Source organism: Oncorhynchus mykiss, chromosome 1, assembly GCF_057628025.1.
Source record: "Oncorhynchus mykiss isolate SJ-2025 chromosome 1, ASM5762802v1, whole genome shotgun sequence".
In the NCBI taxonomy this organism is placed as follows: Eukaryota; Metazoa; Chordata; class Actinopteri; order Salmoniformes; family Salmonidae; genus Oncorhynchus; species Oncorhynchus mykiss.
Genome location: NC_143022.1, coordinates 84,152,403 through 84,164,266, shown reverse-complemented (window position 1 = coordinate 84,164,266; position 11,864 = coordinate 84,152,403). Strand labels below are relative to the sequence as shown.

Sequence of the window (11,864 nt, the reverse complement as noted above, 5' to 3'; positions counted from 1 at the left end):
GAACTGAAAAAGTGTGTGCGAGGAAGGAGGCCTACAAACCTGACTCGGTTACACCAGGAGGAATGTGCCAAAATTCACCCAAATTATTGTGGGAAGATTGTGGAAGGCTTCCCAAAACATTTGACCCAAGTTAAACAATTTTAAGGGAATGTTACCAAATACTAATTGAGTGTATGTAAACTTCTTACCCACTGGGAATGAGATGAAAGTAATAAAAGCTGAAATAAATAATTCTCTCTACTATTATTGACATTTCACATTCTTAAAATAAAGTGGTGATCCTAACTGGCCTAAGAAAGGGAATTTTTACTATGATTAAATGTCAGAAATTGTGAAAACTGAGTTTAAAACCTGTTATGGCTGCGATCCTCGTACAGGGACCAACATCAGGGGAAATTTCAGAGTGGCAACTAAAAATACAACTTCGTAACATTAAACATTCTTAAAAATGCAAGTGTCTTACACCCTTCAAAAGATTAGAATCTTGGTAATCAAACTATGTTTTCCAATTTAAAATAGCTATTACAGAGAACAAATCCCATGCTTTTGTTTGAGAAGAGCAATCAACAACAGAAACATTTTCCGCCATGACAGTTTTTACACATTCACATCTGAAGGTAAAATTATGACTTACATTCTGATATCTTGCTCTTATTTCTCTTCCTGAGTGTCCCATTGATCAAATGAAGTGCCGTTTTCTTTGATAAAATCCATTTTTATAGCCTAAATCAAAACATTTTGTAAACTGTTTGTGCCGTGAATTCCATCTCTATCAATTTTTTACGGAGCATTCGGCGTGATTCGCCCCTGTAAACAATCATTTATCTAGTCATGGTGGGTTTCAGTGCATTCTTCTGGATGTTTGCAACACAGCCAAATAACATTGTTTTTTTTGCGGGTAGTATTGACCGAAGTGAGCTGATTTGAAGATAACGATAAATGACTACCTTTCTGCCCAATGACCACTGATCTTCTTGAAATCTAGCTGGGTAGATAGCCAATGAGCTGAGGTAAACGCCAGTATGTAATGGTTTGTGGTTGGACCACAATTCCTTGGTTGTAATCGCACGCGCAGGGAACTCCATTCTCGCCTTGACGATCAGAGGAGGTGCTGTAAGGCTTTTTACGAGCAGCTGTATTCCGGAAAGTTGTGGTTTCAACGATTTCATTGAAGATATCAATGCGAAAAAATCAGGAAAAGTGAAGTCAAACTAAAGTGAAAAAGTGAAAGTGAGACAGATTTTTTGTTTGAGGAATCTTGGAGTGTTATGATTCAAACGAACTGAGGAGCTGTTTCTGCAAGGACAGGACATACTTCTGGATGGGTAAGTGCTAATGCCGTTTTATGAAATATAAAAATATCTATATATTATATATAAAAAATTAAAATAAAAATGTTTTTTTTTGCAATGAAATGTGTAGTTTGTTTGTGTGTGTGTGTTGGTTTGTTTGGGTGTGTGTGTGTGTGTATATATATATATATATATATATAAAACAATGGCCAGAGTTGAATGGAACACCTTAGTGACTGTTCCCTCTGCTCTATACAATCAATACATATCTGTTTATTTTATGTGATGATAAAAGGCTCATACAATACAAATATTTTTTAAATGTTTTCTTTCACAGTGATACCGACTCCGACTGGGAGCCCCCGGTGCCAAGCTGTCCACTCTACATGTGCCCCCAGTGGTGTTCATATGTCACAGTTCATTACTGCAGGCATGACTGTGCCTCAGGGCCAAAAGGGCACAGCATGGAGGCGTCGTTGTGTTCTGTGTCACATGAAATGCACCACTTGTTCAGTTTGCCTCTGCTTTACATCAGAAAGAGACTGATATGGGACATGGCACAGGCAGCAAAATATTATGACGAGGACTTCCAAGGGGTGTACTGTTTTTTTATTTTCTAATATAAAAAATATAAAAAATGTGTGTGTGTGTGTGTGTGTGTGTTAGAATTGCTTTTTGATATGTTGTATATAGTTATTTGCACTGCTGTATATAGTTATAGGTCATTTCACCAATTCGGCTACTTGGGTACATTTGGGCAACTTGTGTGGGACACCTGGGTGACTTCAAGCTAAATGTCATGTAGCTCAGCCATTCCTGAAGTTATCAGTCTGAAACTTTGCACACCTACAGTTGCCCTCTTGTGTTATCCATCACAATTATCTCCAGCATCCTATCTGACTGTGTGTCTATTCTAGTACATGTGAAAGATGATACTACAACAATAAAAAACAGAAAACGTATGCTCTTTCTTTCTCTTTTCTTCCACCAGATCTACTGTGTTATATTCTCCTACATTCAATTAACATTTCCACAAACTTCAGAATGTTTCCATTCAAATGATACCAAGAATATGCATATCCTTGCCTCTGGGGCTGAGCTACAGGCAGTTAGATTTGGGTATGTCTTCAGGCGGAAATTGAGAACAAAGGGATGCAGCCATAACAGGTTAAACGTAGGTGGCTAAGGTGTATGTAAACTTCCAACTTCAACTATATATACTATCTACCAAATTTCACAGTGGGTGCGAGACCTGGAGAGGCCTAGAAGCCACAGTGTCTCGCACCCACTGTGACATTTGATGGCGGATCAGTGATGATCTTAGGGTGCTTCAGCAAGGCTGGAATCAGGCAGATTTGTCTTTGTGAAGGACACATGAATCTAGCCACGTACAAGGTTGTTCTGGAAGAAAACTTGCTTCCTTCTGCTCTGACAATATTCCCCAACTCTGAGGATTGGTTTTTCCAGCAGGACAATGCTCCATGCCACACAGCCAGGTCAATCAACGTGTGGATGGAGGACAGCCAGATCAAGCCCCTGTCATGGCCAGCCCAATCTCCAGACCTGAACCCCATTGAAAACCTCTGGAATGTGATCAAGAGGATGATCAAACAATGCCGAGCTGCTTGAATTTTTGCTCCAGAAGGGGCATAAAGTCACCCAACATCAATGTGAAAGACTAGTGGAGAGCATGACAAGACGAATGAAAGCTGTGATTGAAAATCAGGGTTATTCCACCAAATATTGATTTCTGAACTCTTCCTAAGTTAAAACATTAGTATTGTGTTATTTAAAATGAATATGAACTTATTTTTTATGCGTTATTCAAGGTCTGACAACACAGCATATATTTTGTAATTTTGACTAGTTGTCATTTTCTGCAAATAAATGCTCTAAATGACAATATTTTTATTTGGAATTTGGGAGAAACATTGTCAGTAGTTTATAGAATAAAACAACAATTTTAATTTGACCCAAACACATACAGTGCCTTGCGAAAGTATTCGGCCCCCTTGAACTTTGCGACCTTTTGCCACATTTCAGGCTTCAAACATAAAGATATAAAACTGTATTTTTTTGTGAAGAATCAACAACAAGTGGGACACAATCATGAAGTGGAACGACATTTATTGGATATTTCAAACTTTTTTAACAAATCAAAAACTGAAAAATTGGGCGTGCAAAATTATTCAGCCCCTTTACTTTTAGTGCAGCAAACTCTCTCCAGAAGTTCAGTGAGGATCTCTGAATGATCCAATGTTGACCTAAATGACTAATGATGATAAATACAATCCACCTGTGTGTAATCAAGTCTCCGTATAAATGCACCTGCACTGTGATAGTCTCAGAGGTCCGTTAAAAGCGCAGAGAGCATCATGAAGAACAAGGAACACACCAGGCAGGTCTGAGATACTGTTGTGAAGAAGTTTAAAGCCGGATTTAGATACAAAAAGATTTCCCAAGCTTTAAACATCCCAAGGAGCACTGTGCAAGCGATAATATTGAAATGGAAGGAGTATCAGACCACTGCAAATCTACCAAGACCTGGCCGTCCCTCTAAACTTTCAGCTCATACAAGGAGAAGACTGATCAGAGATGCAGCCAAGAGGCCCATGATCACTCTGGATGAACTGCAGAGATCTACAGCTGAGGTGGGAGACTCTGTCCATAGGACAACAATCAGTCGTAAATTGCACAAATCTGGCCTTTATGGAAGTGGCAAGAAGAAAGCCATTTCTTAAAGATATCCATAAAAAATGTTGTTTAAAGTTTGCCACAAGCCACCTGGGAGACACACCAAACATGTGGAAGAAGGTGCTCTGGTCAGATGAAATCAAAATTGAACTTTTTGGCAACAATGCAAAACGTTATGTTTGGCGTAAAAGCAACACAGCTCATCACACTGAACACACCATCCCCACTGTCAAACATGGTGGTGGCAGCATCATGGTTTGGGCCTGATTTTCTTCAGCAGGGACAGGGAAGATGGTTAAAATTGATGGGAAGATGGATGGAGCCAAATACAGGACCATTCTGGAAGAAAACCAGATGGAGTCTGCAAAAGACCTGAGACTGGGACGGAGATTTGTCTTCCAACAATACAATGATCCAAAACATAAAGCAAAATCTACAATGGAATGGTTCAAAAATAAACATATCCAGGTGTTAGAATGGCCAAGTCAAAGTCCAGACCTGAATCCAATCGAGAATCTGTGGAAAGAACTGAAAACTGCTGTTCACAAATGCTCTCCATCCAACCTCACTGAGCTCGAGCTGTTTTGCAAGGAGGAATGGGAAAAAAATTAAGTCTCTCGATGTGCAAAACTGATAGAGACATACCCCAAGCGACTTACAGCTGTAATCGCAGCAAAAGGTGGCTCTACAAAGTATTAACTTAAGGGGGCTGAATAATTTTGCACGCCCAATTTTTCTGTTTTTGATTTGTTAAAAAAGTTTGAAATATCCAAAAAATGTTGTTCCACTTCATGATTGTGTCCCGCTTGTTGTTGATTCTTCACAAAAAAATACAGTTTTATATCTTTATGTTTGAAGCCTGAAATGTGGCAAAAGGTCGCAAAGTTCAAGGGGGCCGAATACTTTCGCAAGGCACTGTACCTATAAATAGTAAAACCAGAGAAACTGATCATTTTGCATTGGTCTGGTAACGGCATTCCTCCTCTTCTCCATCTGAGGAGTAGCGAGAAGGATCATAGGATCAATGCGCAGCGTGGTAAGTGTCCATAACGTTTATTTTTAGACATAAACTGAACACTATGAAATGCAAAACAGAAATGTGAACGTGAACGAAACCGAAACAGTACCGTGTGGCAACAAACACTCACACGGAAACAAACACCCACCACTCAAAAGTGAAACCCAGGCTACCTAAGTATGATTCTCAATCAGAGACAACTAACGACACCAGCCTCTGATTGAGAACCATACTAGGCTGAACTCAAAACCCCAACGTAGAAAAACACACATAGACTGCCCACCCCAACTCACACCCTGACCATACTAAATAAAGACAAAACAAAGGAAATAAAGGTCAGAACATGACAGGTCTCTTCATTTCTTCCAGAGCTGTTTTTGTTTACAGGGAATGGAGACTCAGAATTTAATCTGTGTTCTAGTTTCTGTTGATTTGTGTTTTGAAAACCAGATATTGTCTCCATCTAATGTTGGGGACAGTCATTATATGGAATGTGTGTGTGTGTGTGTGTGTGTGTGTGTGTGTGTGTGTGTGTGTGTGTGTGTGTGTGTGTCTGTCACAGGCGGCTGGTGGCACCTTAGTTGGGAAGGACGGGCTCATTATAATGTCTGGAAATTAAACAAATGGAATGGTATCGACACAACAAACACATTGTTTCCTTGTGCTTGATACCGTTCCATATACTTAATTCCAGTCATTATTATGAGCTGTCCTCCCTTCACCAGCTTCCTGTGTGTGTGTGTGTGTGTGTGTGTGTGTGTGTGTGTGTGTGTGTGTGTGTGTGTGTGTGTGTGTGTGGTGTGTGTGTGTGTGTGTGTGTGTGTGTGTGTGTGTGTGTGTGTGTGTGTGTAAGCAGGTAGGGGAAGGGGTATCAGGAAGGGGAAAGAGTTCCTATGTATCAGGAACCAAAGAAGCGGAGGACCATAATCAATGCAGTAATCAATAACAATGTAATACGACAAATAACATAATGTAGAACAGAAAATAAAAATAAAGGTAACCGACAAGATCCAATACATACCTTTCTTGGTCACATGACCCAATGCACTGTTTATAATAATAATAATATAAATAATAACATCCACAGTTTTTTTTGGGGGGGGGTGTGTGCAAAAAGTCATCAATGTAAGGGAATTTCTTTTTTCCCCACTCAACTTTTAACCTAACATGTTTGACACACTCAAACAAATGTAAATCAAACCTTGATGTTGAAATTACGTCTGTGCCCAGTGGGATAGGACCTCGATCCTAAATAGGATCTGATCACTTGTTAATCTCTACAGTTGAGCTTACGTGCACTAATGTGATTAGCATGAGGTTGTAAGTAACAAGAACATTTCCCAGGACATAGACATATCTGATATGGGCAGAAAGCTTAAATTATTGTTGGTCTAACTGCACTGTCTAATTTACAGTGTCTATTATAGTGAAATAGTAAATGAATACCATGCTATTGGTTGAGGAGAGTGCACAGTTATGAACTTGAAAATGTATCAATAAACCAACTAGGCACATTTGGGCATGTTGATACAACATTTTGAACAGAAATGCAATGGTTCATCGGATCAGTCTTGGATCAAACTTTGCACATACACTGCTGCCATCTTGTGGCCAATTGCGCCTAAACTGGAATAATACATTGTGGCCTTTCTCTTGCATTTCAAAGATGATGTATCTTTGTATTATCTTTTACCAGATCTAATGTGTTATATTCTCCTACATTAATTTCACATTTCCACAAACTTCAAAGTGTTTCGCTTCAAATGGTGTTAAGAATATGCATATCCTTGCTTCAGGTCCTGAGCAACAGGCAGTTAGATTTGGGTATGTCATTTTAGGTGAACATTGAAATAATGGGCCCAATCCTTTTATTTAATCTTTATTTAACTAGGGAAGTCAGTTAAGAACAAATTCTTATTTTCAATGATGGCATAGGAACAGTGGGTTAACTGCCTTGTTCAGGGGTAGAACGACAGATTTTTACCTTGTCAGCTCAGGGATTTGACATTGCAACCTTCACGTTACTAGTCCAACACTAACCATTGGGCTACCTGCCACCCTAACCTTTCACCTTAGAATGATTTGTTTAAAGGTGAGAATGTATAGGAAATGTGATATTAGCACCAAAACCGCTGTCCCAAGAAAGTTTAGTCCCTTGGGAGAGCAGTTTCCAGTCTTAAGAACGTCAGATTTGTTACAATACTAGAAATCGAATGATTCTTAATGAAAGGTCAAAAACAAGGAACTTGAGCTACAAGATGTGATAACATATACAACATATACAATATATGTACAATATATATATATTTTTTACGTATCACTCATGACTGTTAAAAATATCTAAATGTTTATCCATAATAAAGACAAACAATATAAGAAGCCTGAATATCAGGTGCTAATAGCACCCCCAAGTGGTGGAGATGTCACATAACACATTACACCCGTCCACACCAACCAAAATATTCTGCTGAAATTCTTCAAAGAACTACTTAGTTTGAATCCTACCATTAGTTCAACCATCAAGTTCAAGACCATATTAAGAGAACACTATTGAAATAAATGCCTGTCTGGCCTGTCTGGCTTAAGACAGACAGCACTATTGGAAGGATCCCTTTTTGGAGAGCTGTTCATGTCTGAATTAATGCTTCTTCAGGCTACAAACTAGAGACTCCCTGCCAAGGGGTTGCCAAGTTGAGGTAAACAGGACACATAATTGTTAATAACTCATAAGTTGACTAAAAGAACCATTAAAATACGATAACTATACACCATAAAGAGTCTGAAAATAGTCAAGGAGAGATAACATGGAAAGTCAGAGTACGGAAAAGTACAGCAGAAATGTATACTTTGAGTTTACAAAGTTTACTGTTTAAAGCTCTTGAGTTCTTTGATGCTATTTTCTTGCTGCATTGTTTTGTTTTCTTGCTGCAAAGTTTTGTTTTCATGATGCTTGTGGAAGGTGGTGACTGTTAGTAGTTGCATACTGGAATGTAGGTGGAAATGAACTGAAAAGCTAAAGCAGCAAGAGCATCCGGAGCGAGCAGTGGACAGCTGCTGAGGAAATTATCACTATCACTATAACTGTCATCAAAGCATGACATGTCCTGACAGCTCCTTCAAAAGCAATAGAACACAACACAAGCCATTTTGGAGAGTTTTTGTAGGTGTTGATCCATTTTTTTTAGGGCAAATCATGTCAGAAATGTAACACTTTAGAAGCCTTTTTTAAACTCAAATACACGACAAGTTTGCATTTCCTGCTTCTCCTAAAAACAAAATAGTGATCAAATTCAGATCCTACATCTGTACACAAGCTGACACAACCAACTGGTATTTCTGTACCATCACTCATTCATATATCCTTATGTACATATTCTTTATCCCCTTACACAGTAGCTTTGGAATTGTTAGTTAGATTACTTGTTATTACTGCATTGTCGGAACTAGAAGCACAAGCATTTCGCTACACTCGCATTAACATCTGCTAACCATGTGTATGTGACAAATAAAATTTGATTTGATTTGAAGAAATAAAACGACAAGAGAAAGACTGGAGGAGGAGGAACAGGTGTGGGTGGGTTAAGGAAGCAGGGCTTTAAAGGCAGAAGTGTTTAGGTCACAGGTCTCACTTTAGGGAGAACTGTGTTGGGCACACTCCCACATCAACAAAACGCCAACACACAGGTAGACCTTGACACTTTGGGAATATGGCTTCCAGCGCCTCCACTAACCCTCTGCCCAGTGGCACCAGTGTGTTCACCACTGTTCCAGACCTCTTCTTCATCCCTGAGTTTGTGAGTACAGACAAATCAAATAAGTGTTCTGCTCTCAGCTGTGACTGGACTACTGGCATTGCTCTTTACTCTAGAAATATGATTTACTCTAATGCCCTTCACATTTATCAGAGGGAGATAAGACATTTGATTGTTCAAGGTAATATTTGGGTATGTATGCATGATGTAATTCAGAGTGCACTGAAAGGAGTATTACTTTAGAGTGGTAGACACTGTGTGTAGACTCATACCAAGCACTTCTTTGATTGCTGCAGGTATCCCTGGTCAGGTATCCCTTGTGGAAGAGACTATGTGTGACAATGGACTTTTCCTGGCTAAATAAATGTTGGTTTATTTCTGCTGGTAATTATTGCCATAGTATTTGAAAATATGTTGATTTCTGGTTTGTGAATATCAGCTAAATCCTTATCTGAAACCAAACTATGGCTATGGCATGTTCCGCGCTGTATCCAAACACCATTCATCCTCTCTTTACTGGCATGTTTGTTGAAGGAGGGGGCAGAATGTGTGTGTGAGTTTGGAAATGACCATGTACGACGGAGTGCCAGATTCTCTATAGAGAAATTGTGGCAGTGGTATCTAGTAACTAATCAAAAGGCGTATGATTATGGATGTTTTTGACGGATAACATAGAACTCAAAACTGTTAGCCTACTGACTGTTGCATGCACTAGCTGTCACAGCCATTATTACCTGGCGAAATGTTCTATGCAAATGGTTGAACCCCTGACGAAATTAGCTTTAGTAAGTTAAAGCTATCAGACCTTGCCTAGAGGTGCATGTTTACTTACCCTGTTACTGTGGCCTGCTCTCTGTGGTCTTACCACAACACATGGATTGACACTATTGGGGTGACATTAAGAAGTGGATGGCTGATTGAACCATCAAATCCCTTGACCAACAACTTGTCAACTAAATGCATTGATGTTTACATTATGACCGTACGTGTTCTGTGTTCTCTCTCACTCTAACTCTCTCTCTCCCTCTCTCTCACTCTCTCTCTCTCTCTCTCTCCTGTGTGTGTGTGTGTGTGTGCATGTGCGCGTGCGCGTGTGTGTGTGGCAGATATTCGGAGGTCTGGTGTGGACTCTGGTGGCCTCCACAAAAGTGCTGATTGCGAACCCTCAGGGCTGGGTGATGTTTGTCTCTGTGTTCTGCTTCATCTTCACTACCCTGTGGTTCCTCATCTTCATCAGTGGAGCCAATAAGAGCAGCATCTGGCCTACACTGGTGAGTATGAGAGACATTCATACAGCCATCTTTGATAAAAGTGATTTACTCAAAAAGGATGAAAATGACAATGGAACAGATTTTCTTCCCATCCTAAATGTCTAATCAAACAGAATGATGATGATGGTGATGATGACGATGGTGATGATGATGATGATGAGAGTATATTTGAACATTCTTTCTATTGAATGGCTGTAGTGTTATAACAGGTAGTATAACTGGATGATGACTAACTATCATGTTGCTTCTCTCTCTCTCTCTCTCTCTCTCTCTCTCTCTCTCTCTCTCTCTCTCTCTCTCTCTCTCTCTCTCTCTCTCTCTCTCTCTCTCTCCCTCTCTCTCTCTTCAGGATGTTGTGTATCATTCCCTTGCAGCCTTCTTCTACCTCAGTGCAGCAGTGGTACAGGCCTACATCACCATTAGTCTGAAATCAGTTACCAGTACTTTCTTCAAAGAATACCAATTGGATATTGCTGCAGTGGTAGGTTCCTTCACTCCTGTGATTCAAACAAAGTGTTCTTCTAGTGGTCCATCCCACTCCTCACCTTTCTGTATCTTGTATTTTTCCTGTAGGTGATGTGTTATGTGGTGACTCTGCTCTACACCCTCCATGCCATCTTCTCTACGATGAGATGGAAGAGTTCCTCATGAAGACCAGCATCCACAAGACAACAGACAATGGGGCAACAGACATTAGAGAAGGCTTTGATATGACATCAATTGTAATCTATACATATTCAAATCTTTTTCTATATTATTTTCTTCCTGCAAATACCGTAAACCAATTTGGAGTGAAATGCATATACAATATAAATAAAAAGATAAATAAATATATTTTATACTTAACCAAGTGCCTGTTTCAGTTGCTGAGATCGAATTCGATAGAAAAAGTGAATGTCAAATAATGTATTGTTCACATACATATGGTTTGCAGATGTTAATGCGAGTGTTGCGAAATGCTTGTGCTTCTAGTTCTGACAGTGCAGTAATATCTAACATGTAATCTAACAATTCTACAACAACTACCTAATACACACAAATCTAAGTAAAGGGATGGAATAACAATATGTACATATAAATATAGGGATGAGCAATGACCGAGCGGCTTAGGCAAGATATAATACATGGTATAAGATACAGTATATACACATGAGATGAGTAATGTAAGATATGTAATTTTTTTTAAAGTGTCATTGTTTAAAGTGAATAGTGAGTCTCTATGTAGGCAGCAGCATCTCTGAGTTATTAATTGCTGTTAAGCAGTCTGATGGCCTTGAGATTGAAGCTGTTATTCAGTCTCTCGTTCCCAGATTCGATGCACCTGTACTGACCTCGCCTTCTGGATGGTAGCGGGGTGAACAGGGGTGGTTGTTGTCCTTGATGATCTATTTGACCTTCCTTTGACATCGGGTGCTGTAGGTCTCCTGGAGGGCAGGTAGTTTGAGGGCGGTGCAGTTGTCGTACCAGGCGGTGATACAGTCTGACAGGATAATCTCAATTGTGCATCTGTAGAAGTTTGTCATGGTTTTAGGTGACAAGCCACATTTCTTCAGCCTCCAGAGGTTGAAGAGGCGCTGCTGTGCCTTCTTCACCACGCTGTCTGTGTGGGTGGACCATTTCAGTTTGTCCGTGATGTGTACGCCGAGGAACTTAAAACTTTCCACCTTCTCCACTGCTGTCTTTTCGATGTGGATAGGGGGGTGCATAATATTATGTCCAGGTGTAGCAAAAACTATTACAACGATGTTCAATAAAAATGCTGATGTGAAGCAATGCATTTTGTTATGGTAGGGTAGACCTATTAGAACATAGGAACTGAAGAGGTCTCGGTGGCTGC

General features: G+C 39.7%; 1 protein-coding gene across 1 annotated transcript; it reads left to right on the top strand.

Annotated features, from left to right (window-relative positions):
* The first annotated feature begins 8,532 nt into the window (after positions 1-8,532).
* On the top strand, positions 8,533-10,873 carry LOC118965579 (myelin and lymphocyte protein). Its single transcript, XM_090242194.1, has 4 exons — positions 8,533-8,798; positions 9,863-10,027; positions 10,377-10,508; positions 10,601-10,873. Exons 1-4 carry the CDS (start codon positions 8,712-8,714, stop codon positions 10,676-10,678), a joined length of 462 nt encoding a protein of 153 aa, XP_090098320.1. The 5' UTR covers positions 8,533-8,711; the 3' UTR covers positions 10,679-10,873.
* Positions 10,874-11,864: the final 991 nt, after the last annotated feature.